The sequence below is a fragment of the Poecilia reticulata genome, chromosome 1 (assembly GCF_904066995.2).
Source record: "Poecilia reticulata chromosome 1, P_reticulata-male-v2, whole genome shotgun sequence".
NCBI classification, from domain to species: domain Eukaryota; kingdom Metazoa; phylum Chordata; class Actinopteri; order Cyprinodontiformes; family Poeciliidae; genus Poecilia; species Poecilia reticulata.
The window spans coordinates 10,775,423-10,803,351 of NC_088830.1; the positions used below are offsets into that span (position 1 = coordinate 10,775,423).

A 27,929-nucleotide genomic window follows, 5' to 3' on the forward strand; every position below is an offset into this window, starting at 1 on the left:
GAAAAGTGCAGTGTGTGTGTGTGTGTGTGTGTGTTTGTGTGGCTCTGGATGCACTCAATTCACCCTCAGTCCACACTTTGTGACACTTCTTCCACAAATTCTTGAATTGATTTTGCTTTATAATCCACCTAAGAGCAGAGATATTCATGTTGCTGGTGCAGAATTTCCTACCAAAATATTTGTTCCACTAAGTTGAGCATCCTGATTATCTGTAAACCAAGAAATAAAGGCTTCAAATATCTAATTCCATGTATATTTCACTCTCTGAAGTGACAAACATTTTGAGCTTTTCCACAAATTCCACTTTCTAGATCTCATTTAAGACCATCTTGTTTTGATAAATGTCAGTTTTTTTTTGTTTTTTTTTTGCCAATGTACATTTCCAAAGTTTATCACCCTTTTAATGTTGAGAACAATTTTCCTTCGCAGTTGCATTTTTATTTTTGATGGAAAACACATTGTGTTGCTTTGAGCATGACATCTGCTATTTAAATAAACTGGACCTAGCAGTAGGGATGCATAGTGCCAATAAAATTGGTCCCAGCTGTGCAAAAAAAAAAAAAAAAAAAATGTCGGTAATCGCGTAATTCATAATTTACCAATGAGGAACTATGTTTTCACCGAGCCAGGTGGTCTGGCTAGCTACGCTTTGTCTTAAACGTCGCTAGCTAAAAACGAATTCAAACGAAGGAACCTGGATTTGGTCATTTTTCAGCCAGGCCGTCGAGGTATGACACTAAAATGTTTTTTTGTGAACTGAAGCATTTAGGTGTGACAAAAGAAAGCCCAGGTTAGATAAATCTATAAAGAAGGTAATACTTTTCATGACATTGAATCACTTAACTCCCAGTTCGACGCTTGGCTTGGACGCCACGTTCAGTCGACCGGAGAAGCGATGAGGTGTCCCGTCAGAGTCCGAAACCACAAAAAACAAACTGAAATGTCTCTCCAGAACCGCTGGCAGGGTCAAAAACTGTCCACTCGATCCCTCCTGGACTGCGGGAAAGTTAAATGACAACGAGAAGTCATAAAAATGGGCAGAAATTAAGCTCCCATGAGAAACCATATTCTATCAAGTCATTTTTTAATTTATTTTTCTTAGGTCAGTCCCAGTTTGATTCACTGGTTTATATTTTGCTAAATTACCAACAAATAACTACAATAAGACTTTAATGCAACTCTTAAAAATGCAAAAAATGTCGCCACCTAGTGACCAGACAGTTTTATATAAAAAAAAAACCTGAAACATGGGGAGTGTAATAAAAAAGTACAAATTTTATTTTTTTTATTAATCTTTTTTTGTGTTTTTTACAAAGGCCGGTTCATCCAATTTTTTTTATAAACAAAATATAACAGCTTGGCATCGCCCTGGACTGATGATAAAAAAAAATTAAAGTCACACAAAATATATTTATAAAAAAAAGTCTTGTCACTATAAATGGAAAACAGATAAAAACAAAAACAAAAGACTAAAGAGCCGAACGACAGAGGTTAAACTGCATCACGGAAAACAGCTTAGAAAACATAAAAGGCAGCAAAATAGAAACAAAAAATGATTTAGGCAGTACAGAACAAGTGCTTCATATATATATATATATATATATATAAAAATTCATCAAAAGGACAGCCGTGCTGCCAACAAAATGTACAGAAACATGAAGGGGTGAAGCGATTCTCCGACTGATGACCACACCTGAGATTTAGGCTGTGGACCAACTATGATCAGCGCAACACTAAACCCTTCAACAAAGCTTCACAAACAATATAATCCCCTCCCTCCCCGTCTTCCCACCCATGTTTGGCTTGAAAATACTACTCTAACCAGCTGATGAGTGAATGAACAAAACCCAAACATCCCACACAAGACAGTGTCACAGAATGCAAAAAATAAAATCATAAAAACCTACTTTAAGACAAGAATTTTTTTTTTAAAAGATGCATTTGGTTGGCAAAAGAACACACAACATCAATAGACGGAAACGAATCCAAACGAAGGAATGTTTACAGCATCAAATCAGCGACTCGAATCGAGTACGACAGGAGAGAGGCTTTGCAGCACGGGGGGTTTCCAGTCAGAGTCCCAGCAGAAACACGAGCAAAGCAACATGAGGTGCACAGGGGCAGGGGGGCATTTCAAAAAGAAAACCAGGGCAGACGGGGCAGCGGGCGGAGGCAGGGGGGGGGATTTACGAGTGGCACATCTGCAATTCTCTTCAGCTTTTCAACGTCAAAAACTTTGCCGTTAGTGTTTCTGATGCTCGGGCTTCGGTTTTCCCGCTAAAGCCGTGTAAGGTTAAATTTGTCTCTTGTAAATTGATTTGTTTCCCTAAATTAATTAAAGAGTTACAGTCTGTGTTTGTACATTAGATAAAAAACAAAAAAACAAAAACACACCGACTCCCGTTTTCTTTAAGTAATAACTTCAGAAAATGGAGGCACAAGGGGCCGGTTATCCAGTCGAAGGAATATTTAAGTTTGACAACAAGAACGTTTTTCCCAATATGCAGATCCTGTGCTTTAGATGCATTTCTAATAAGTTGCCAAGTTAAGTACTCGAGTTTTCTCCGGATGAAAACGGGAATTGCTCCCTTTCTTGCTTGCATCGCAAACAAACCTCTCCATTTGGAAATACTCCCTAACCCCCAAAAAACACTAACGGTTATTCATCATAAGCATAACAGATAAATATCTTATCTTAGCAGCTGCTGGAATAATCTGCTGCCGTTCTTTTTGTAAACAGAAGCACATAAAACAGGTTTTACCAAACAAACTGGTCCGTGCCCGGTGCCTCCATAGTCATTGAAGTTACCGGATATGTTTGTAAATAAAGTTCTCTTCTATAGCCAGACTAAGTGTAAACAAACAAACAAACAAAAAAAACGCATATTTAGCCAACTCTACTTCCACCCGTTGCTGTGCGCTGCCGGACAGCTGGCTGAAAGAAGACTCCTATTTGTTTGGGTGCAAAAAAATAAAAATAAAACAGTCCAATTTTGCAGATATCACCAGCAGGGATAGCTGTTGCTGTTCTGCTTTGAGATTTAAAAAAAGAAAAGAAAAAGAAAATTTGTGCACAAACTGTGACAGCGTCGTATTTTTACTCAACGTTCTAGGATCTACTGCTGGTTAAACTTTGCTTCTTGAAACTCTTAGAAGTTGTGGGATTCTTCCCCCCAAGAGAAGACACCAGAAATTTAACTCCTGTGTCAAATCTGAAAATCTCCAGGGGTGGGGGGGAACAAAAAACAAAGGAAAGGTGACTTATTGCAGGTACTTTTGGCCTCAGCTCGTCGCGCCCCTGCAGATCGCCACGGTGACGACTAAAACAAGCACCTCTTAAGTACTACATTCTTCCATTTAAACACGTCAAGTTTCATACACGGTGCATAGAGAACTTCACCCTATGTTTAAATGATAGTGACAACGAAAAAAAAAATTATAAGAAGAAGAACAACAAATGTACAAAAGATGGAATTGCATAAATCCCAACATCTCTAGTGCATAGTCACCAAGACCAGATGGTGGATTCAGGCCCTCAGGGGGAAATGCTGGAAACATGATTCATGCCCATCTGTTTCAGAACTTCGATGGAAACATTTGTAGATTCCAAAGAGTCTGATTCAGTCAAACCGGCTCGGGTTGATCGCTTATTTACAAAAATGCGGCACCTGAATGTTTTTCATGCAACAAGCCGACATCAAGTTAAAAACGTAATGGTGCGTTTTTCTCCTCCCTCCTGTTAAGAACAAACAAAAAACGGTAAAGGAAAAGTCGATTAACTTTAAATTAGAACAAAACCTTCGACGATTGGCGACCGTGACACTTAAAAAAACAAAACAAACAAAATCTAAACTGAAAGACCAGAGAAGGAATTCAGCTCATTTCTAAGGGCTTATTTAGAGTTTAAAAACAGCTATTTTTTCTCTTTTTTTTCTTCAAGTAAATAAGATTTTATGTGTAGGTTCAAATTGTGAAATTTAGTATTTAATAGCTTAAGATTTGACAGCCACCAGAAATATACGAAAAACAAAACATGTGAGTAAGGATCTCCTTGCTTATTGTGTCGTTACATTCAACTTTCTGATAAATTGACTCCTTTAGATTGTAGCTGCACTGTCAGGAGTGACAGAAAGAGGGCGACGATGATTCCGGGATTATGAGGAGAGCACGCACGAACGAGAAACATCAGAGGGCCGACAGCCTTTTTTTTTTCCTTTCTTTTTTTTTTTTTTTTCTACAAGTAGACCGTTTGATTATTCAAGTAGCTGCAGAGATCCAACGGATCCTGCACGCTGGCCCTCCTACCTCTTCAATACTCCGAAAAATTACAGTACAAAACTTGACGCAGAGCTTAAACCACTGGATTTAGGAGTTTAGGTAATGCCAAAGACAGATTAACGTGAGTAGTCAAGCTCCTGGAGGGAATCTTACAGTGAGTAGGGTGTCTTAAGTGTTTGTGTGCGTGTTGGAGGGGCAGGGGTAGGCAGGAGTTCAGGGTGGGTGGGGGCGGGTCAGTTCATCAAACAGTCCTCGCCCTCCGTGTCCGTGTCTGTGTCCGAGCAGGCGGTGTCCATGGCGACGTGGGTGGGGCTGACGATGACGGCTCTCCTCTGCTCGTCCTCGGAACTGCCTCTTCTCTCCTGGGTGCGCTCGATGTGCTGGATGGCCTGGGAGGGGATGAGCACAAAACAGGAGCATCGTTACCAGAGGTGGGGACTAATCTGCTAACTGCGGACATAGTTTTTTTTTTTTTTGCTTAGCGGTTTAGCATTTTGGCTAGTTTTGAAAACATTTAGCGCACTTAGCTTCCCCTAAATTAATTCCCCTGGACAAAGTGTAAAACGTTATAATTTTCTCAGCTATTTTGTAAGATTTTCAATTGAATAAAGCTCGATGGTTGAATTTAGCACTTTAGCATTAGTTTCTGCTAAAAACCATGATAGTCTAGCACTTCAACATTAGCAAAACTATGTTTATAGATGGCGCTTTAGCATTAGCAGAACTCATTTATAGTTAGTGCTTTAGCATTAGCAGAACCAGTTTATCATTAGCGCTTTAGCATTAGCAGAACCACTGTTTATAGTTAAGTGTTTTAGCAGAACTAATGCCTATTGTTAGCACCTAAGAGTTAGCGCAATTAACTTTAATAGCTAGCATTTAGCTTTAGCAGAACTAATGTTTACAGTTAGTGTTTTAGTTAGCATAACTAATGTTCATAGTTAGCACTTTAGCATTGGCGCACACTAGAACAAGCTCCAACCTGCACAATGGTGTCAAGGTTCTGTCTGGAAGTGGACACGGTGCTGGTGTGGACAGATGGGCTCATGGTCACCACAGTGACGTGATGGTGTTGGTTTAGTGTTGGAGCTGGGACGATGACAGTGGGGTGGTGGGTTGGGGCAGGCGGAGTGGGCGGAGCCAGCACCTGAAAGACAGAAGATCAAAGTGAAACCAAAGTCCAGATCTTATTTCCCCCCCAGTGATTCTCATTGATCTGGAGCACAGGGACCGCCGGGAGAGAGGAGCATTTCTGACCTGAGGACTGTGTGTTTGTCTGTCGGTGGCGGCGTGGATCTGCTGTAGCCGCAGCAGCGTCTGGCTCTGGATGAGGGCCTGCTCCTCCTCCACCTGCTGGGTGATCACCTTCAGACGCTCCGGGTGCAGCTGGCCGTCCAGAGATCGCACCTATGAGCAGATATCAGTCCAGTTAGAGCACGTCCTCACAAGAGGGGTGTGGAGTATTTGTGACCGCATAGTATTTTACCCACAACACGCATCATTTACAGAAAAAGAGGGACTTCAAATTTAAGGTTTTTCTAATAACGTGTTTAACTGGATTTAGTTCTTTGCAAGCTCTATAAAAGCACCCAGAGAGCCAGTTTGGAGCCTAGAGACATTTCTGCAGTAAATGTTAGATTTTATTAACCAGACTTTTTCTCAGCACCCCTGCAAAGAGATTCCCTAATATTCCCGCTACAAACGTGCGCAGAACTATTGCAATATTCCGTCAACGTCAAAAAACACACAAATCTGTAATAGTGGCGTCTCCGTCAAATAAGAAATATAATTAAAATCACACGTTATTAAGTTAGTTTAAGATACATGCTGATATTTAACCAATTTCTGATGTCTGTATTGGATCAGGACAACCCTAATTTAAAACATAAACAGTGTTTAAATAAACATTTGGAAGCTGCTCTGAGCTTCACACATTCGAGATGAAATTTACACTAAAGTATACACACAGTTCATTAAACATTCTGATGTAAAAACTCCAAAAAGTAATAAAATGCTTTGGATTTGTGACAAAAGGAGCTTGCTTTAAAGAGATCAAAGTATTTCTCAAGATGTAGGCGACTCCTCCAACTTCGCAGCGGTGAAATTCTGGTCGAGTCTATAATTACGCTCAGACAGCCGTCATTGTTTAACCCCTCCCCCCCCCTCTCTTCTTGTTCAAGCTGCTTGTTTGAGTTTCTGTTTGTGTGCGGCACCTGCTGTTCAGGTAGATCCAGGATGTGACCCGATCGGGACCTGGCTGCTGGGCTGATAAATGTGTCGGCGCCACAATCAGCATTGTGTTTGAGTGTTTGTTCTCCTAAAGCGTGGCTCAAGGGCCCTATTGGCTCGACATCGAGGACAGCGTTCAAATACACGGGAGAAGAGTTTATAATGATTAAACGCACAGCTGAGATCACCTGCTCCTCCAGCTGCATGCGAGCCGAGCGCTCCTTGTCCAGCTGCTGCCGCAGGTCGATCACCTCCCTCCTCAGCTCCTCCACCTTCTCCTCCTCCAGCATGTCCGGAGACCCGATGCCTTCGTCCTTCTCCTCGGCTCGCCTCCTTTTGGGCGAGGAGCCGCTGAACTCCTGCAAGAAACGAAACGTGACGTAAGCGCGCGACGCCTAAACGAGCGACCGAATCGAACCAGAATTCTGCTCTGGAGGCAGAATGAAAGAATAAAAAAAGAGCTGAAAGTGCGTCTGTAAGGCAGATCTGAATAATCAAAACAAAACAAAACACCTCCAGCTATAAAACACACACCACCACATGCTGCTCAGGCGTTACCAACACCTGCTTTCAAGATCAAATGCAGGACGACATTTTTGTCAGACAAGTTCTCGTCTGACTAGTTAGTGGTGTCTGGTGAGTTTTTACTTTAAAAAAAAAAGAAAGAAAAAAAGATTATAATGCTGGCTGAGAAAAATCTATAGGGTGACTTACCCAGAGATGTCGTATACCAACGTTTTAAAGAGCCTGGGAAATTTAGGTTTTAATTTTGATTTCAATCAAAATAAGATATGAAGAAATCAACAAAGATTCATAAAATTATTCTGCTAATCATCGTTTTAGATGTGAACCCTTCTGAAATATTGGGCTGATTGCAGACATCAACATTTACCAATGTTTTCCAAAGTTACATGTTCAGCTTCATGATTTCTGCAGGTTTTACAAACTCAAGTTTAAGACTTTTAAAGACCACTATGAATGGAATTTAAGACCTCTCAATTGTACAAACTTCCTTCAGCCAAGTGGCTATAAATTTGCAATAATTTATTATAAAAGCAGAAAAAATGCCAGCTAGCAAGACAGGGTACATTAGGAGCTAGTTAGCTGTAGCCTCAACTGCCTTGCGTCACAGAACGCAATGAGGATATCTCAAATATTTGCCTAAAAAAAAAAAAAACATTCTGTGAGGGGAAATAAAAGAATACTAGATGGAATAGTGCTGCTAAGACTAAATTTAGTACTTGTGACATTTTTAAAAATGAATTTAATACATTAAGGCCTTAATTTTAGATGCATGATTTTAACTTTTTAAAGATGCGTGGCCACCCTGACCCTTATTATTAACACTGCCCCAGTTTTATTTATCGGGTGGATATTAATGTGTTAGAAAATGACCAATGTCAGCCGATATCGATGTTAACGCTGACATAGCAACACAGTGAGGCAAGCAAATATTTAGATGAAACTACATATGCAGAAAATGTCAAAGAGGCAAAAATACAACAACACTGAGGCTTAAAACCAATAAAACTAGAGACAACATTTCCAGTCACATGCAAAAATCTAGAATTAGCGTTCTGATCCCAACCTGGATGAAGCGTTTGAGCTGGTTGTTCTGGGTCAGCAGCTGAGTTTTTTCCTGCTCCAAGGTAAATATGTAGTCCGCTGTTTGTTGAAGGATGGCGGCCTGGTAAAAGTAGAAACCAGCAGCTCAATGTAGGGTTGAAAAACTAAATATCAGTGAAAAAGGAATAAAAAGAGACTTTAAAGACCCAGGTTTGCTCATTACAGCACAGGAGGAGCTACCTTGCTGAGCTTCTCTCCATCTGTGTGTGGCAGGAGTGTTTTGAGGGACTGAAATCCGGCGTTGATGCTCTGCATACGCCGCCGCTCGTTGCTGTTGGCGATTTCCCGACGGATCCGTCTCTCCTGGTCCTGGGCCGTCTCCGGACTGAGGGGAATGTTCGCAAGGCTGAAAGACATCGGAAGGAGGATTAAAAATGTTCTCCCTCGAAGAGACAAAACGTCTTAGTTATCCACATCTGCACACCTTCAGCACTTTTTTTTTTTTTTAGATAAACAAATCCAAAGAATGACATGAATTTCATGTAACCCCCAAATAAAATCCAGTGCAACCAAGAATCCCCCTAATTAGTCAACAGAGTACATGTGTGAAAACTGACACTGCAAATCACTGAATTCACCACTTGAAACATGGCAGAGGCCGTATCATGCTGCGGGGATCATCTTTGGACCAATAGAGTCAGCGCACAGCTTCAGTTGTCACAGCTACAAACTAGTGGTCAGGCCCGAACTCCGGCTGTGGGGATGGACTCATACCTGAGCCTCCAGTGTCACATAAAGACAGTTACAAAGTCGGCCTTCTGTCACCTCAAGAACATTTCCAGGACTAAAAAAAACCAATGTCCCAGCAAGGCCTAGAAAAACCCATCCATGGAATATCGATCGACATGTTTGTTGCATGTTTGCTTGATGATTTTGATGGTGGCATTTGTCAAAAGGTGATGTCTCCAAGCACTTTGAACTGCCGTGTTGCTGAAATGTGCTGTACAAATAAACTAGACTTTTCTCTAGAAGGGACAGAAAAGCTGGGCAGCTGGTGGGAAGACGGAATATGATGATGGAGCTGAATGTGTCAAATAAAGCCAATATGCCGCATGTAAATCCTAAAACTGATGCCTTGTTTTATCTCCCTTCAAAGTAAGCCTAAAAAAAAGGTTACATATATTTTTAAGCGAAAAAACATCAAAACAAAGTGGGTAAATAAAAGACGTTTTGATACAGATTACAATTTATTCATTAGTTTTACCTTAAAAAAAAAAAAAAAAAGCACAACTACAACTAAGAAAGAGGAACAAAAACACTTCCTCTTTAACCTATAGCTCTGACAGTGACCTCTTCACATTCCTGACGTCTGGCTCCAGAGGTCACGGGTTTGGCTGAACTTGCTGCCCCTCTCTAGCTCACAGCGCCGGGCGGCGTGCTAGTAAAAAGCCTCACTCTCATTTACTGCGAGGGGGCGGGGGCACCACCAACGACATAAACGGTCACAACAAACCTGAAGAACCGGATCGGCAACGTTGAAGTCGGAAGGTCAGAAACGACACGGTTCACGTGGTTGCAAAAGCTCGCAGGCGACGCCGAGCAGCCGCACTATGCTGTCTGAGTGAGAAACTTCAGTCGGTTTTTAATGCAGGCCTCAGTTTCACTCACTTTAAGTAGCTTCTAAAGCAAGAAAATCTAGAATAATAATTTTTTTAAAAAAAGGAGTTTTTTAAGTTTTAAACACCAACTTGGAGGTGAATTTGAGCCCGTTTGTTGTTTTTTAACTTGGATTTTTTTCAGAAAGAAGACTGAGCTGGTGACAAACTTTTAGCTATCAGGTTCCACCTACAATCATTTACCTTCACTGTTTAAAGAGACTCTCCTCACCGGATAATTTAATGTAAAAGACTTTCAATAAGCAATTTTTTAATACTCGTACCCTTGAAATTTATTTTATTCCCTGGAAATTAGAGCTGTGAATTGCATTTTTGTTTAATTTCTGAATTATGGTGCAACAGAAGCTTCCTCAAGTTTCTCTTGTTTTTTTTACATCATCCAGTTTATTGGTTCATTGTTTTCAAATACCTGTATACAGAGAAAAGAAAATCAATAAAAATGATATCCAAAATAAATTTTTTCAATCGTTTCAGAATAAGATTGCCAAATACCATCACCCTGAATGACATTTAGAACAGTAAATATTGGATTTTTGAAGCTATGTATGGAAAAAGAATTGGTTTCTCACCAGCCCTGACCTCAAAACCTAACATGGCTGACCGACTAAAAAAAAAAACGTGAATATTTTATAGCTCGAAGCAACAACTGTTTTAAACAGTGAATATTTTACAGTAACAAATGCAATGAAAACAGCTCCAGCACAATTAACTGAGGTTTACTCTAACCACAAAGGTATAAGATTCACATATTGTGCCAACACTTTATGGTAATACCTACATTTTGTTAAAAGGTGGCAATTTTGCCAGAATTACAACATTTAAAACGGTTTTACATCCATGAATAAATTAGACAGTTTATTCATACGTCTTGCTAATATAAACAAATCTCTGAAAAGAGATTAAAAACAACAAGCCAGCTGTAAAATGATGTCACATTCTGGAGTAATGCGCTTCCTTTCATTTCTACCGCTAGGGGGCGCGTCTTCGAACGGTAGCGGTTAGTGAAATGTGACACCACCTGCAGAAGCAGCAGGCCCCCTGGCACCGAGAACAATGCTGTACGCCATTAGCATTGAGCTAACGCTTTGTCTGCTATTAGTTAAAGGCAGATATACTCATGTGTGTACCCTAGCTTGTGTTGAGCGACTTAATTAAATAATAAATATATCGTGAACATGGGTTTAAAGAAGCCCAGTCACAGTCCACACGGTTGCTACTAAAGTGCGCAGCGACATATGACTTGCTAGCCAAGCTAAGCTAATTTTAGCACATGACAACGTCGCCCGCTACAGGGAGCAGCTGTTTAAACACACAAATACCGAAGCCGAAAACCTGCTGAACGAACCCAAACTGTATTCAGCCACCCAGAAAGTGGTTATTAATGTTGCTCAGTGGAAACTAGTTGGGTTTTAATAAACTATTGTGATTTGAAACATGATTTGGTGCGGCAGCGGCGATCATGTTAACTACCACGTGGTTGGCGTCCATCTGGACATGAACGTATTCGCTCCATCTCGCTGTCTCACAGAGAACCCGTCTACATACTTTCGCCTAAATAAATAACGCATCTAACACAGGTTAAATTTAGAATAATATACAATAGTTCTCAATAAGCACGAATGTGACAAAAACAGCTAATTTCTACAAGCACATTCCAGCTGCCAGTAGCTAACAGCTAGCATGCTACCCGAAGTCCCCTCTGCACCACACACATACACACACACGCTACGGCCACATGAAAAACCCTTCACGCACATGGTATGGCTGCGCCACAAATTATTATTACGCGGTTTACACACCTGCAAAGCCCGCCGATAACATCCTTCTCCGTCCGCTTGAAGTGCTGCAGGGATGTTATCTTCTCTGTCGGCATCCTGACATAGTCCATGCTTTCAAAGCCACCTTCTGTAGTTCGTGTTTGCTGTTTTCTTCCCCTTCCCACTCGTGTGCTCTCGTTGAAGTATTGTGTTTTTCGTTAATACCACAAAACCCGCAAAGGCGTCCAACAGTAGCGCAGATCCTAAAACCCCGCTCTAAAATTCAATCTGAGAAGGAGGGAAGAAAAAACGAAAAGTAAAATCGAGCTGTGTTTCTTTCCACAGCTGATGGGGTTCCCTCCAGCGTGTGTGTGTGTGTGTGTATGTGTGTTGCCTTCCAGCCTCCGCCTACTACGACTGTGTGTGTGTGTGTGTGCAGCTGATCTGTGTGAGGCGGGAAACAGCTGGTTGGAATCAGAGCTGGTTTTCCGGAAAACCGAACAAGCAGAGCTCTGTTGTTGAAGCTCTGCAGCAGGGACTGCAGTTCTGCAAATTAGCCACGACTGAACAAACAGTACCGATTAGAACTGCAGGAGACAACTGGGAAACCGTCTGCGGGACAAAGCACAGAGAACAAAGGAGAAACACTATATATATATATATATATATATATATATATATATATATATATATATATATATATATATATATATATATATATATATATATATATATATACACACACACACACACACACACACACACTTTTAATTTGACAGGCGAGACAGTGTATATCCAATACACTTCAGAAAGTACTTTGTTGTGTACCATGTGGACATCTGTTTTGGAAATTTATTAAAAACAGAAAACTAAGAAAATATATTTGCCAAACTATTCACAGCGTTGAAACGCCAAGCGTGAACTCTCTGTGGACTTGGAGACTGGATTGTCGTGAGGCATAAATCTGGCAAGGATCCAGAAACATATCCGCTGTCTTAAATGAGCTCAGTGACTTCCGGTGTTCTGACTGCACCTGCATTTAGAGGTGAGCTATGCTGCGTTATTTTCGTATCGATCCAATCCGAAGTAAATATAGAGTCTGTATCGCCAATACCGATACTGATAACGATACTTTTTAATTTAAGATTGATATATCATCAAAGTTTTGATCTTTAGGTGTCTTTGTGTTATTTTAGCCAAACATAAAACTGCGATGGGGATGATTAGATAGATGGATAGAAAAACTAAGAGCAACTATATGGGTCTGGATATTTCTAAGACTCCGTTTCCTTGTCTCTGTGGAAGCTCTTAAAAACTACTTAAGCTTTTTTATTGTACTAGGCTTGTCTGTTAAAATTTCATTCTGAATCACTTTTATTTGGTCTATACCAGTGGTCCCCAAACTACGGCCCGCGGGCCGGATCCGGCCCGCCTTAACATTTGGTCCGGCCCCCGAACAATACCAGAAAGCATTCAGATTTTTTTTTCATATATTGTATTTTCCGGTTTATATGTGGATTTTTCTTCAACCACAAGGGGGCTCTTTAGCAGGAAGTGTGTCCTGTGAACCAGTGGTCCCCAAACTTTTTCCTGTGAGGGCCACATAACTTTTCCCTTCTCTGGTGGGGTGCCGGAGTTAGTTTGTTGACGTGGGGGGGAACGCGACGCGTCGGGACGTGTTTCTCGATTGATTTTTACCCAGAAAGCACATGGGCAAAAATCTTTAGTGAAACGGTCACTGGGACTGACTAGTATATATTTCATTGAGGGACACCTGGAATGCACGTGTGTTCATCTGCTCTACCGCTAGCAAACAACCGTATTGAACATAAAAGTCAAGCAGTTCCCTTAAAGTCCAACAGATGGCAGCAATGCGCCCTGCAAAACAAAACACCCACAGTTTAAAACTAGTTGTAATTTAATTTCAGTTCTATTTTATAAAGCTTTGTGACTGTATCTCGAAAGGTGCTCTATAAAAAAAACTTTACTTAGTTTGCCTAAAGGAATCAGAAACTTTAAAAAGGCTAATAATAAGCTTGTGGCAAGACTGTCTTCACGATGTCATCATTTTAGGTTATTATAAAAAAAACAACAAAAAACAACTGCACTAATACCAAAACTTAATTGGGAATCAATGTTAAGTTAAACAGCTGGTTAATGTCAATCTGATGGTGAGATTGACATTTAAACATACTTATCTATTTCTGAAGATATTATTTCAGGTTATTCCTGCGTCATCTTAAAGTGTAAAGCTGAGCCAACAAAGTCCAACATGGGAAGAAATTTAATTTACCTTCTTCAGGGAGACATTACTTTACACAGGATTCTCACAAAGGCACCATGGCATGCGGTATGGAAGATTGGAGGTAGAAAGTGTGAATATCCCCGCTTAGTCCAGCAGGTGGCAGTATTTTACAAGAATATTTTACAACAATCAGGATGCATTTTATGGGGCACGAATTTGGCCTCCGTTTTCTGTTATGAACAAATTCAGAACTGACTTTTAGCTTTATGAAACACCCTAAATTTGATTAAGATCATATTAAAATTAAAATGAACCCGATTCACCTTTGAATCAAGCCCCGTTTCCAATTTAACAGACACTTGAAGCAGCTTATCAAGCATTATTCATGTCTTATGAGGCAGAAACTCCAACTTTCCAAATACAACATTGTGGCCAAGTTTTGAATCCACCTTGAAATCTTTATTAATTTGTTTTGTTTTCAAAAAGTCAGACTTTAACATTGGCTACTTTCTTAAAAAAAAAAAGAAAAAAAGGAGAAAGCACCTCTCCTCATATAGTATGCTAGCTTGGTCTGGTACCAGGACTTAACTAAAAAGTTTAATTAAAAAAATTGCAGTACTATTCATCAAAACCACTTATGTTCCAATTACATTTTTCTAATTTAAAGCAAACATGTAAGGAAATCGTTGGCAGTTTCAATCTTCTGCAAAGTCTTGCTTTATGTAAACACGTCTTTATGTTTAACATACTAAAACTGACATGCAAAAGTTATTTTTTCTCGGGTCTTTATTTTTCAATCTGTAAGAGTAAAGCTCAGAAAAAATACAATTCAACAACAAATATTTGGTCCTAACAAAAAATGCCAACGTCTTACTGTGCAGAAGCACATATAAAATCACAAAGTTTCAACAGAAGTTTGCTTTTCTTTCAAGAAAACTGGACCATGTCTCTCAAGACATGTTAGTGTAACAGTGGCGTTAACGCCATCAACGAGGCTTAGAGCTCTGTCGAAATCCTGACAAAAAAAAAATAAAATTAAGCTATAGAACAGACAAATGTTACAGGAAACAGAAAAGAGCACGAAAAAAAACATCTATAGTGACAAAGTGCATTTCCTTTTTAGGATACAAATACTATACATTTAAAATCTACAAGTAAGACCAAATAAACAACAGGTATGATGCAACATATGTTCAATTCAAACTAGTAAATACAGAGATTTATAAAACTAATTACACCTTTATCCCTGTGAAGTGAAACAACCAGGAGTTTCCTCGAGAAAACTGAATTCTTTGAATCCTTTATTTTACATACCTAACATGCAAATAAATGGCTTTTAGGTTTCCTGAATGGTAGATTCAACAAATGAATCCAGAATATGAACATGATTATTCTTTATTTCCACCGTTTTTTAAGTTGTTACCTTGGAAAACCCAGTGGAAAAGTACAGTAAAGTTAGAGAAATAGTTGATCGATATAATGGGATTGTAATGGTCACTGAACAGTTTATGTTGAGACGGATGGTCGGATCCTCTTGGCAGCGGATTCCTCCACCGTAAACGTGTAGTTGTACTGAAAAGCCAAGAAACAAAGGAGTGTGTTTTTCATTTTTAATTGCAGCTTGAGGACGAGTGGCTTGAATCCAAGGATCACAGCCGATCCTACCTCATTTTCAATGTCCTTCACAGACTTTATGCGGATGTTGCTTAGTTGGGAATTCAACTGGAGAGCCTGAGAGAAGCATGGTGAAAACAAATAATATGCAATTCAATGTCAAAAACATCAAACTTTATTAAACAATCACACAAAAGAGAGCAACCTTACCGTCCCATTTGCTTGCAAATCGAAATCTGGGTGCAGGCTGAAGGGAACTCCATCTAAAGCTGCAGAAAAAAAACAAGAAATTTGGATCCTGATGAATTAACAAACAACAGCTTACAAAATATTTCTGAAACGTTTCTCCCCCATTGTTGTTGGGCACATCCCCAGAAAATACAGCGACTGAACCCAAATGACAGAAAACTAATTGGCTGCAGTAAAATTCTCAGCTCTTTTTTTCTTTATTTTTCACACAAAGTTAGGGATGAAACAATTAATTGGAGTAATCGTCAACAAATGAAGTAATCGACTGTTGAGTATACAGATAAAAAAAGGCCAGTTGCTATATATATATATATATATATATATATATAAAGCCACAAGTGAACAGGGTGAAGAAAAGATGTAAGACGATCGGGGATTGTCTTACATCCAGTCATTTAACTGTCTCCAAGAGGTGACAAACATCAGCCAGAGACATAAATGTTTGATGAACGTGTAAAATAAAACCTGATGTCCGATGAGTCAGGATACATTTTACTGGCCGGTGTGAACAGTCATCATTCCAGTTGATCCGATTATCCAGGACAAAACATTCTAGTCATGTGGGAAGGGAACCATTAATAAAAAAAACAAACAAAAAAACTGGTCCATCATCACCTGTAATGGCCTGAAGACTGTTGTCAGCAGATGTGTTCAGGACGTCCCCGGCATGCAGGCTGTGCCGGCGATTACTCAGCCGGCTTTGCTGCGGTATAGGAGGAAGGTTCCTGCAGCGACAACTAAACGTTGACACATGCGGCGTCCAACCTGTACAACATCTCAGCGTCTCACTCTGGACTCTTACCTGGGCCGGAGAAGAAGAGCCGGAGCAGACGGTTCCTCCAGAGAGAGACTGCGCATCTCCAAGCTGATGCTACGAGGTTTAGCTTTGGGGGTGGGGCTGGAGAAATGCCCCTTCCTGCACCACAGCACGTAGCCTTGGATGTCGCTGCACAGATAGTCGTTGGCAAGTTAAAAACTTACTTATGAGTAAACACTTACAGGTATGTCTTGGTTAATTAAAATGTTCAATGTTGGATGGCGTGGAGGTTCTCGGCCTTATTGTTGGGTGTGGTGTCTTTGATTTTCCTCTTGATCATAAGATTCTCTGTGGCGTTTAGTTCTGGCCAACTGGTTGGCCAGTCGAGTGCTGTGATAAACTAGTCACTGCCGCAAACTGATACGAGCATATTTATGATGGTTTCCATAGTTCCTAAGTAGCCAATAAGTAGGGGTGCACATTTATCGTATCGTTTATTGTGATAAATTTCTTATCACGATAAGAGTTTCCATTTATCGTTGTCATGATAAATCCCAATTGATGGTGTTTAAAATCCCCCAAAACTGTGTGTATTATCAGGATTGTTAGGTTTGAGTCTTTTTTTTAAACTACTGTTTGCTCAATGAATGCATTAATAAAATACCAATAAATTGGAAAATGCAGTTACTGTGTGGAGTTTAGTGACACGAATCACACTCCTTCATGTGGCTGGTGTCCTAAAGAAGCATGCTACCAACAGGAATGTTTTTCAAGAGAAATATTTGTGTTTGTGGGGAAATGATTACTGTGACACACAGTCAGAAAAGACGTCATAGATTCTTCTTATAGTCAGCTTTATCATTACAACAGTACCGCAAAATATCGTGATAAAACTTTAAGTCCGCATCGCCTGCCCCTACCAATATCTGCAAAACCTTCACAACACAACTCAAGCAATTTGAATTGTGTTATTAAGACTATTAAGTTCCCAATGAAGTGAAAGATACATACTCCTAAGTAAAAAGAGGCCCTTTTTTTCTGTTTATCCCAATAGAAACATTTATGATATTGTCCTTTACTCAGGAGTGGCTTATCATAAGAAGGGCAGCTGTGGCTCAAGTGTCGGATACTTCTGTGTGTGTTGCCTCTTGAATTTGCAGACTTCCCTCACCTTTTAGGTTTTCCTTTTAATCTTCCCAATGCTGCAGTTATTCTGTTGGCTTGTGCTTCCTCTACCACACTTTTTCCTTCCACTCAACTTTCCACTAAGATGCCTAGACACATTACTCTAAACAGCTGGTCTTATCAAAACAACCACTTGAAATACATCACTGTGTGTGTAACAAATCTACAAGAGTTGTGTCCAAAAACACTTTTTCATGAAGATTCAAGATGAAGAGCTGCCCGTATGGATGCTACTAACCCCACGTAAGTGTAGTGCTGCAGCAGCATTTTGCTTTTGGCTGTCAGTTTGATGTCCAACACAGCCGTTTCTACGTTGGCCACCGGGGACGTGCGAACAACCACCCGCTTCTTCTTGGACACAGTGGTCTCTGAACACAAAGCGTTACACAAAATGCTCGTCAAGAACGCAGCGAAAACAAAAATGCATCAACATTCCAAACCTGAGCAAGCCTGTACGCACTTGAATCGAGGAACTCTCTGATGTAGCTGTAGCCGTGGGGAATGGAGTCCTTGTCTGAAATGACCTGAATGTCTGAAACCACCACACTGCCTTTCAGGTCCTAAAAGGAGAGCGACACGGTTCGGTCGTGGAGCAGAAAAGACCACAGAGTGGTGTAACCCAAAACATTTGTTAAATGCAGTAAACGTCTCTCTGTGAGTCACCTTGCTGTAACAGAGGTAATATCCGGACTTCATGCCAAAGCCGCGCGTGAAGTTCGCCGCCGCTCCGTCTTCTGTGATGCTGATCTGCAGGAAGTTGAGAACATGAAGAAAAATGCACAAGAAGATCATGTTTTTACCATCTAGCCGGTTGCTAAAGTCACAAAAATATGTATTGTATTTTCTGGGTAACTTTAAAAAGAGCCGAGAGATGAATTTCGTTTTTTAAATCATGCTAACCTTACAGTATTGAGCTTATTGTCACTCGCTGACCAGTTCTCCAGCCAAACTAAATAAAAATATTTCCTTCTGAGACTAATTGTACCGAAGCAATAAGGCCAGACAATGCTGCACCTCAAATTTCCTACCAGGGTGAAATCTTTGGGGCAGCAGCCGATGTTGGATGTCCAAGCCACCGCCGTCAAAGGCAGGACTTTTCCCGACTCCATCAAGGACATCTGTGACAGAAACAACAAAACAAGGAAAACTATATCTTTAATTAATTTAAAACACTCAACACCCTTAAAACATTACAGGTTAATAACGACACTTTTATAACCTAGCAATGGATTGATGTACAAATCCCCTTTACAGTGACTTCCTGACGTTTTGGCACCGAGAAAGCTTATTATTTATGTCCATGTGACAGCGAGTGGGAAATCACTCAGGTCAGCAGAGTCCATTGTTTCAGACAAGCAGATCTCATTCAGTCTGCTGAGTTTTCGGCAGACAATGCCAAACAGAAAGAAACTATTCAGAGAAAGAAATGTCACTCTTACAGCAAAAGGAAGTGGCTTTTCTCCTCAAAGCAGAGACTTTAATAATGCTTCTAGAACACGCAGTACTGACACTAACGAAGTGCAGGCAGCAATGCTGCGCTTTCTGGTTTTCTTAAGCAAAATACAGCTGCTGGAGAGATGGGGTTTTTTTATTGTGTTTGATTCCTGAAGATCTGAGGACAACGGCCAGCAGCATTCAGTTTCTATGCACCACAAATCTGGAACAAACATCCAGAAAACTGCAAAGATGCTGAAACACTGAGTTCCTTTAAATTAACGTTGAACCCATTTGTTTTCTGCCCTTGATTATTATTAATAGTTCTTATAACTATAATGTTCCAGTTCGTGAAATGAATATAATTTTGTATTTAATCTAAATTTATTTGTCTCAGGGTAAACGTACATTTTTAATGTCTGTATATTTCTCTGGTCTTCCTTACATCAAAGTGTATTGCGATTAATTAGATCTACATTTTTTAAAGTAAATTTCAATGTGGTTACTTAACAACTATCATTCTACATTCTTATTTTATTTTCTGTTATGACTGTTGATTACAAGCTTGTTCTTCTGTAAATCTCTTTCATATTTAGCTTAAATTTGCTTAAAAAAATGGAATGAATTTTTTTATAGAAGGCCACAGTTTGCTTCTCAACACAAGACTTATTCATAAAATGAACACATTGCTGCTTGTCACCTCTGTTACCAAACAAATTGCTCTCCTGTAATTTCAAAACGTAAAGAAACAAGCTTAAAAAAACAACTATATATATATATATATATATATATATATATATATATATATATATATATATATATATATATATATATATAAAAAACAGAACAATGTATTTTCCCTATAAAGAGCTGTATTGAAAATGGATTAATAAACTATTTATTTACGGCGATACTTCAGGTACTTCTTTTTTTTTTATCAATGTGTCCAAATCAAGATCTTACTCTCATTTGCCTTGAAGGAACAATAACACGTCAGATTCAGGTACATTAACTCTTTCTTTACGTAGCTCTAAAGATAACCAGTCGGTTTCACAACAACCTTACCCTTAAACATTAAACAATAAAGTCACGTATCGCATAGTAATGCTATGTGTCACATTTCCAAATTTATCCAGATAAAAACTAATTTAAACGGTAAAACTAACCTTACACTCGACTGTTCAACTGGGAAACCTGACTGTTTCCTGCTCAAAAAGGCACAAACGCTGCTTGTTTCATAAAGTGACATACAAGCAACAAAGGTGGAAACACTTACCTTGTTTGTGAATCAGTTTCTATTTTTTCGGCGGCTTATATGGAGAATAAAGAACTTCTCAGCTACTAGCCGAAATATATCGGTCGCAGTCGTGGAAGCAGGAAGTTCTCAATTCATCCCAACTACAACTCCCGTCAGACCCCGAGGCATTACGTCATGACGAGAGAACAAGTTTGCGATGTTAACCGCAAGGTGGCAGCAGCGTTATTTTTGTTACAGCGGCATACGGTTGTACCAAAAGACGAATACACAGTCATAGCCGGTGTTTACACAAGTAAGAAAAATATATTAACATTTTTACATTATATGACAGTCACCTTTTTTGGCAAGATAATTTGTCATATAATTACATTCCTCTCAGTCAGAACTACAAACAAAACACAATTTAAACTTTATTCTGGAAAGGACAAATGTCATAATTCTTGTGGATGTTAAAATGTTATCTCCGGGGTTTCAGGAGCATTTTAGATGTCTAAAGAGAAACACTTCAAGGAAATCTTTTTTAAGTTTTCTGATTAATTCCAATAGAGCTTGCAACGTTAAATATGAACAACTATCAGCCAGAAACATATTAGTGCTAGCTAGCTAACTTCTTTAAAAGGCTTCCATTTTCAAATATCAGTGCAACAAAACTATTTAATTTGCACTTATTTTTGATGGGAAATGTTGACTTTCAAGATACAAATAGCTTTTTTTTTTTTTTTTTGCATTCACATGCTCCATTTGTATAAAACTTGACAAGTTAAATTTTTTCCAAGGGGCTCTATAGACTCATTCGGATAAAAAGGAAATCAGACAATCATTAGCTCACAAACAGACAGAATATATAGTAACCAGCTTTTAATACGTGACTGTCACCCACAGACAATATTTGGAAAAGGGGTCAGCACAGAGGACGGGTTAAAGGCCAAAAGTGATAACGGAGAAAGTAGTGCAGAGCAGAGACAGAGGAACTGCTTTTTGCTCATCATGGGTTCATACGCTGCAGCTCTGATCTTCTGCTCCCTGATATGCTCAGGTAAGAACTCTGTTTTTATTCAGAGAGAAAAAAAATATATTCCTTTCATTTTAACATAGGCTTTTCAAAGGCTACTGTCCTTTTTGTATGTTTTACTTGTCTGCCGAATAACTTAGTTGAAACAAAACCCATACACAAGAAATTCAGATTCAAGCTGTGTAAGAAGGGATCATTTTGACAACTTTAGGGAGTGTCCTAATTGTATCTTGGTGCATTGCAATGTATTTTACAAAGACAACAAAGAGCAAAACATTCTAGAAAAAGAGGGCAAAAAACAAGATGATTAAAATTATATATTTTCCTTTTATAGTCCACAAAAAGGTTGGTTCCCCTTTAAACTGGTCTGGAGACGGGCATTTCAAAATCAGATGAAACAAAGTTTGTAATGCACTGTTACTGACAGCTTTTTGGTTTAAATTTCTACTTTGTCACCACACACATCATGATATGTTTGCATTGGGGTGGTCATTTGTTTACTCTTAGTGTCACTCAGGGCCTGTTTAAAGGTTCACACAGTTGATTCGTACTTGTGTTCGTCCTCACATGTGACACCTCTGTCCCTCTCCGTACCTGTCATCAGTGGCAGCTCAGGCTCCAGTCGTCACGGTGGAGCCTCGGACCGCCACCATCCGCCAGGGAGAGTCTGTCAGCTTCAGGTGCCAGGTGAAGAGCAATGTCCAACCAGTTCAGCTGGAGTGGAGAAGAGCCAATAATCAGGCTTTGCTAGGTCAGGAGCAATTACACTTAAAACTGTTTGTCTTATAAAACCAACATCTGTGAATATACACTGAAATGTCTTTTTTCCCATTCAGACAATGTAAAGATTGGTCTAGATGGGTCTGTGCTGACTGTTGCAAACGCTCGACCTGGAAACCACGGCCAGTACCGCTGTGTGGCCATCAGCGCCGCTGGACGCAACTTTGCCAGTGTTGTGCTGAATGTCAAATGTGAGTTTTGTCTTTAAACTTCAGGTTTGGAAAATGGGATTCCCCTAAAGTAAGATAAAGTAGATCCAATTCTTATTGAAAAGGAAGCTACATTTTTTAGTAGCCGACCTCCATTTAATCAATATTTACCAAACTGTTAAGTAGTCAAGTGTTTTTTTTTTATGTTGTTTTATACTGCACAATGTTGTTGGAACTAGATTACATCCATGCACAATTTGGAACTGCCTAAAGCTTAGTTAAGTATTTTGTTGAATTTTAGGTTGATCTGTAAATCTTTACCCAATGACTCTCATGAGTTGTCAATATAATTGTTGTTTAAAGATAAAATTAACAAACTCTTTAAAACAATAATTTTCATGTCCAACTCTTCATATTAAGTGCTCAAATTTGAACAAGCTGGATCTTTCTTTTGTGTTAGTGATGTTTTTGAAACAGCAGATTTTGGGGGCTTGTCCGGGATTACAGTCTAGCAGACCAGAGTCAAAAGAATAAATATACAGTAAATATACAGTACAACCTCATTTCATCTATTACACCAATAAGGAGAAGGGACACATATTTATTTGCACAGTGCAGAAGGAGGATTTTCAAAGGTTGGATTTATAAACATCTGATGGGATTTTGGAGACAATACAGTCAAGACTGAACATGTCATGAAATATTACTGCCAGATTTCTTGAGCTGTAGATAGTCTGTAAGTTTTCTTACACTTCCAATATCATATAGACTTTTCTCTCTCTTTCTCTCTCTGTTAAATTGAGCCCATCCCAACTTTGGTTTGGTTTGCTCCTTCCTACACACATTTCTTACTTTTGCATTGATCTCCCTCTCTGTAATCAAAACCACTAAACCACAGTATGCGGCTTAATGCTTATGAAAATACCCAGATCAGATGTATAATCTATTTAAATCATATTCTGCCATGGAAAAACATTGCATTAATCTTTATTTGTATTCATACTTCTTATGTTTCATAATACATGAGAGTAAGATCCCTCCTGCTGGTAGATCATATTTATAGGAATCAAGTCAAATTCTGTCTTCACAGTAGACTGTAGGTTTTAAAGAACAATTATTAAATTGTCATGGGTCAGAAAAGTAGACTCCAAACACTTCAAACTGGTGGATACAAATTTAATAATGGCTTCTATTAAAATACAGTTTTGTACCTCCCCAAAAATAGGTAAGAAAAGACCAAGAAGTGTTTGAAGTAGCGAATGCTCTGACCTTAAACAATGCCATACTGGCCTGAAATTTATTTTGGAAGGAATTTTAGATATATATGGACATATATACATATATATTTATCTAAAGATGTTTTTTGTGGCAAACTCCATAGTTTAGTGTATTTATGTGCATCCATATTTCTCTTAGTTCCTTCTAAAGCACAGCTGACACCGACTGGGCCTCTGCGTATCCAAACAGGAGAGTCTGTGTCAGTGGAGTGTCGTGTCACCGGCAGGCCACGCCCCACGGTCACCTGGAAACGCAGAGGCTCCACCCTCCAGCTGGTAACTCAGGAGATAAACGACGCCCACATTATTAAGGTGAAACATAAAAGAACGAAAAAGTGTCAGACTTAAATCTCTTTTTTCTTCTCATATACACACTTCAGATAAGTGGAACAAAATGTTTGACTGTTTTCTCAGTGGCCTTCCGTACGCCCGGAGGACTCCGGAGTCTATGTCTGCCAGGCTGATAACAACGTGGGGAAATCCGAGGCAGAGGTTGAGCTGGTCGTGGTGGGTCCGCCTGGATCACCGGTGGCTTCGGTTAACATCGAGGAGATGACAGCGATCGAGGGACAAACAGTCACCATTGAGTGCCGGGCTACAGGTAAGCCTGTTTTTCTGAAAATCCTCCGATTGTGATTACATAATTAATGTATTTTTTTCCCTCCAGGCTCCCCTACGCCTGTCATCACCTGGTCCAAGCTAAGAGCACCACTGCCATGGAAGCACTCTGTAGCCGATGGCGTCCTGACGCTGACCGAAGTGGGGCGCCAAGACTCGGGACAGTACATCTGCAACGCGACCAACATACACGGCTACAGCGAGGCGTACACCGACATGGAGGTGGACAGTGAGTAGTACAAGATGGGTCTGCTTGCTGTTGCTAATTTTGATGAGGGATCCAGTTTGCAATAGAGCTACAATATTATTACAACATTAACATCACAAAGGGCTTTTTTGGAATGTAATAATTATTGGCTGATACATTGCAAGTGTCATAAGCACTCAGAAAGCCAGCCTGTTGGATTCAGTCTCACTTGGGCAGATACATGATAAATTACACCGTCAAATTACACAAGATGTTAACGGGCACAGGCAGGGCAGATTAACTCTTTCATGCCTGAATTATGATCCTTTGTGTCAGGATTTTTTCCCAAATTTTTCTTGATCCTCTTAAGGCATAAAAAAAGGTTGGAAAAATATTTTGTAAAAAAAAATGTTATTTAAATTTTTTTTAGGTGATCAATTGTAATTTTCTCCAAATTCAAAGTTGTTACTTGAAAAATACATCAGTAGCATTGTTCTTTAGGGGTTATTTGATGTCACAATGTGTTTTTTTACCATCTACAATAAAAGGAGGGACCGGGTCTGTCGGCATGCTTTTTTTGTCTTTTGGCCATATTGAATTTAACAAAAACAATTTCTTGCATTTGCAGCTGATCGCCAATAGTTGATGGTGTATTTTATGGTGCATTAGTGTCCAGTTCAGTGGTCTGTGTGCATTTATAACATAAGAATCCACAAGAAGCACAAGAAAATGGCTTTTAGACAGCTGTCCACTGTAGTGACCACTATGCATGAAAGGGTTAACAAAAAAACTAGAGGAAGGAAAGTGCGTACTTATCATAGCTGACTAATTAGCCCTTGTATTTTTCATCCTGTCATTTGTACTGAAAAGTAAGGTAATAAGCAGGAAATTGGCAGCTTGAGGCCGTGTGGAAACATTTGCAGAGAATGAAATATGCAAACATTTTCCAGGTCAAGTAAGATGGCAAAAACGTTGTTTGTTGTCTCTCCAACTAGCTGGATTCTGACTAAATTAAGGCACCAATAAAGTTGTCTACACGTCACCTCTCCTTTCAACAGGCCCTCATTTCAAAAATCTTGAACTATCCCTTTAACGGCTGTCGTCCACATGCAGCTCCTCCGTACGCCACCTGCCTGCCCGACCAGGTGCGGCTCCAGCCTGGGAACCCTCTGGTCTTGCAGTGCCTCGCCCACGGCTCTCACCCAATCCAGTTCACCTGGAGCCGCGTGGGAAGGGGCAGCCTGCCAGTCGGAGCAGAAACCACCAGGGAGGGGAAGCTGCTGATAGCCAGTGTTAAACAGAGCGACGGGGGAACGTATAAATGTGTGGCCACCAACCACATCGGTTCGAGCGAGGCCGTGGCGAAGGTCATCATAAAAGGTGAGGCTGGTCTTTTGGAGAAGCTACCAAATGAATAACTTGCTTTGCTTGTTATATTTCTAACCTCCCCGATTTCTCTTTTTGTCATTTGTGATAACAGCCTGAGTAAGCGTGGACCGACAAGTGGCGTGAAAATTGCCTGCAGCAAAGATTCTATTTAATGTGTCCATGTATTGCGGAGAATAAAAGACAACATTTGTTTTGTAATCCCCACCCAACAATTACAACATCAGTTTGATTGTCTGAGAAGTAAAGGTGAATAGGGTTGAACTTTACGCAGTCTATGAAAGTATGTTTTTCCTTCCGATTGCACAGGAGTCAGGACAAGTATAAAATTCTACTTAAAATTATCTGTTATAAAGTAAATCAACTGAGACAAACATAAATGAGAAAAACCATCTGCTACACGTTAATTTTCCAAAGTAGCAACACAATGTTAAGGCTGAAATAATAATAGCACAACAAAAATGTAGATCTACTTTGTGATGTGAGAAAATATATCACTTCTATATTTCCATATTAAAATATGCATTCTTTGTTTACTCTGATTATTTGTCTGGTTGCAAAATTTGTTTGATAATCTGAACATTTAGGTGCGACAAAACAAGAAAAAACAAAACTTTTGTCACAGCACTGCATGACAGAGACAGCAGCATGCCGTTATTAAAGTTTTATACTATGGAGAAGTTGGTAGCCCCTAAATATAAAGGACATACAAAGGACTAAAGAGGAAGACATTTTGCAGCAAACATAAAAAGGATATACACTCCAAACAAATGTAAAAGGGCAATACAAATAATAAAACGTAGCTATTTTAAAATATTCTGGAACATGAGAAATAAAAATACATCAAAAAGAGAGAAACAGACTAAATATATGTATCCTCCTTGTGACTGTAAACCCACCAGGTTGTTATCTTGATCAGACTGAAATGCAAACAACAAACAGCCCAGAGGGAGACTGAAAGTTCAGAGTGGTTAAGTTCGACAGGCTAAAGGTTCACGGTAGCATGATGAAAACATGTCTGCTCAAAAAAATAGGAATAAAAAGCCAAAGGAAAATGAAATAAATCAAACATAAAAAAGTGAAATGTTAATACAATATGTGAAAGGGACGAGTATATTGTATGTTTTATTTATTATTGAATAATCAATAAGGTGCATAAATTAACTTCCCAGAAATGCTAGTGCATCTCACTGTGTTTCTACTGAAAACCTGGAAGTCATTTCAGATACAGAAGCCAGTCTGCAGAAGAAAAGTCCAAAAAGGAAGAGAATCAAGACGTTGCAATGTTCGCTCAAAGTCCAGCCCTCAACCTGACAACAATGCTGCTGCTCAGTGAACTGAGGAAACGCTACAAACAAAGAGTTGATCAAAACGTCTTTACAAAGACCTAAGGTGAGACAGATGAAGTCTTGGGTTAAACAATTACTTGTAACAGCTTCTAAAAGAGCGTCTGAGCAACTTGATCCAACTTTCTTTTTGGTACACATGAGGTTAGATTAAAATAATTTTACAACCTGGTAAAAGATGAAGGTCATTTTAATTGGTTTTAGACTTGAGAGAGTCTGCTTTCTCTTTTCCTGGAACTTCATTGTTTCTTGGTATTTTCCCATTCCAGGAAACACTTTTGACAGTTCTCACACCATGTACATGACCAAGATCACACCCGTCTTGTGGTAGTTTTGTGCCTGGTTTCATTTAGCAGTCGAAAGGTCAAAATGAGCCGATCAGCTCATTTAGCACAGAAACATATGTGCAAGTGTTAAGACACCACAGCATGTTTCAGTCATCATAACTTCAGACTCTGTAACCGCATGGGGCTTGTTGCTTTCATTTTTTCTCTGTTTGGGGTTAAGCCAAAAAAAAAAGAAAAGTGTCTTACAGTGTCTTAATTAGGGCTGAAGATTAATCGTATTGATTGTGATTGATCTATTATTAAGGTAATAATCAACTAGTAATCGACTAATTGTTAACAAGAGTATAGACTCACACCCAGGTTTTTTTTTTACAAAACTAAAAAAAAAAAATCCATTTTGCATTTACGGTAAAAAATGAACATGTGGCATAGTTTAAGCTTCACGTGGTTCAAATTCTGCCGACAAAAATCTACTAAACACCTCCTGCTGTCCAATTATTAATCGGTAAATAAAAAATAAAGAACCAGAAAATCCATGCCCTGCACTGTAAACTGAAAGGGTCGAGCATATCACACTATTGATTTTTTAAATTATCTGCAGACAGATCCTTTGCGTACACTGAAGGAATAATATATTAT

The 27,929-nt window shown here is 39.4% G+C and overlaps 3 protein-coding genes across 5 annotated transcripts; 1 reads left to right on the forward strand and 2 right to left on the reverse strand.

Annotated features, from left to right (window-relative positions):
- Nucleotides 1-1,255: 1,255 nt before the first annotated feature.
- Nucleotides 1,256-12,072, reverse strand: LOC103463841 (transcription factor AP-4-like). Of its 2 annotated transcripts, none has more exons than XM_008407609.3 (7): nt 11,549-12,072; nt 8,314-8,479; nt 8,096-8,194; nt 6,696-6,866; nt 5,536-5,685; nt 5,261-5,425; nt 1,256-4,667 (listed from the first exon to the last, which is right to left on the reverse strand). In XM_008407609.3, exons 1-7 carry the CDS (start codon nt 11,635-11,637, stop codon nt 4,512-4,514), a joined length of 996 nt encoding a protein of 331 aa, XP_008405831.1. In that variant the 5' UTR covers nt 11,638-12,072; the 3' UTR covers nt 1,256-4,511. The 2 variants fall into 2 exon arrangements, with proteins under 2 accessions (XP_008405831.1, XP_008405741.1); XM_008407519.3 differs by having other exon boundaries at nt 6,684-6,866; nt 11,549-12,071.
- A 2,447-nt stretch (nt 12,073-14,519) lies between these two features.
- On the reverse strand, nt 14,520-20,408 carry mvb12a (multivesicular body subunit 12A). Of its 2 annotated transcripts, none has more exons than XM_008407311.2 (10): nt 20,267-20,408; nt 18,585-18,674; nt 18,220-18,303; nt 18,017-18,116; nt 17,795-17,924; nt 16,417-16,560; nt 16,230-16,339; nt 15,576-15,634; nt 15,417-15,482; nt 14,520-15,323 (listed from the first exon to the last, which is right to left on the reverse strand). In XM_008407311.2, the coding sequence occupies exons 2-10, from the start codon at nt 18,672-18,674 to the stop codon at nt 15,258-15,260; spliced, it is 849 nt and encodes a 282-aa protein (XP_008405533.1). In that variant the 5' UTR covers nt 20,267-20,408; the 3' UTR covers nt 14,520-15,257. The 2 variants fall into 2 exon arrangements, with proteins under 2 accessions (XP_008405533.1, XP_008405613.1); XM_008407391.2 differs by having other exon boundaries at nt 18,585-18,703; nt 20,267-20,384.
- Nucleotides 20,409-20,450: 42 nt separating this feature from the next.
- Nucleotides 20,451-26,199, forward strand: sid4 (secreted immunoglobulin domain 4). Its single transcript, XM_008407194.2, has 9 exons — nt 20,451-20,540; nt 21,131-21,284; nt 21,865-22,011; nt 22,097-22,231; nt 23,606-23,778; nt 23,881-24,067; nt 24,134-24,313; nt 25,385-25,651; nt 25,752-26,199. Exons 2-9 carry the CDS (start codon nt 21,236-21,238, stop codon nt 25,754-25,756), a joined length of 1,143 nt encoding a protein of 380 aa, XP_008405416.1. The 5' UTR covers nt 20,451-20,540; nt 21,131-21,235; the 3' UTR covers nt 25,757-26,199.
- Nucleotides 26,200-27,929: the final 1,730 nt, after the last annotated feature.

Excerpts from the sequence above, each read along its gene's own strand:
- sid4 (XM_008407194.2), top strand. The coding sequence starts at position 21,236 with ATGGGTTCATACGCTGCAGCTCTGATCTTCTGCTCCCTGATATGCTCA. Across the intron at positions 21,285-21,864 it reads CTGCTCCCTGATATGCTCAG|TGGCAGCTCAGGCTCCAGTC; the intron begins GTAAGAACTCTG and ends ACCTGTCATCAG. Across the intron at positions 24,068-24,133 it reads CATTGAGTGCCGGGCTACAG|GCTCCCCTACGCCTGTCATC; the intron begins GTAAGCCTGTTT and ends TTTTCCCTCCAG.
- mvb12a (XM_008407311.2), bottom strand. The coding sequence starts at position 18,674 with ATGTCCTTGATGGAGTCGGGAAAAGTCCTGCCTTTGACGGCGGTGGCT. Across the intron at positions 17,925-18,016 it reads CAGAGAGTTCCTCGATTCAA|AGACCACTGTGTCCAAGAAG; the intron begins GTGCGTACAGGC and ends CTTTGTGTTCAG. Across the intron at positions 16,561-17,794 it reads CAGCACTACACTTACGTGGG|CGACATCCAAGGCTACGTGC; the intron begins GTTAGTAGCATC and ends CTATCTGTGCAG.
- LOC103463841 (XM_008407519.3), bottom strand. The coding sequence starts at position 11,637 with ATGGACTATGTCAGGATGCCGACAGAGAAGATAACATCCCTGCAGCAC. Across the intron at positions 6,867-8,095 it reads AGCTCAAACGCTTCATCCAG|GAGTTCAGCGGCTCCTCGCC; the intron begins GTTGGGATCAGA and ends CGTTTCTTGCAG. Across the intron at positions 5,426-5,535 it reads GACAAACACACAGTCCTCAG|GTGCTGGCTCCGCCCACTCC; the intron begins GTCAGAAATGCT and ends TCTGTCTTTCAG.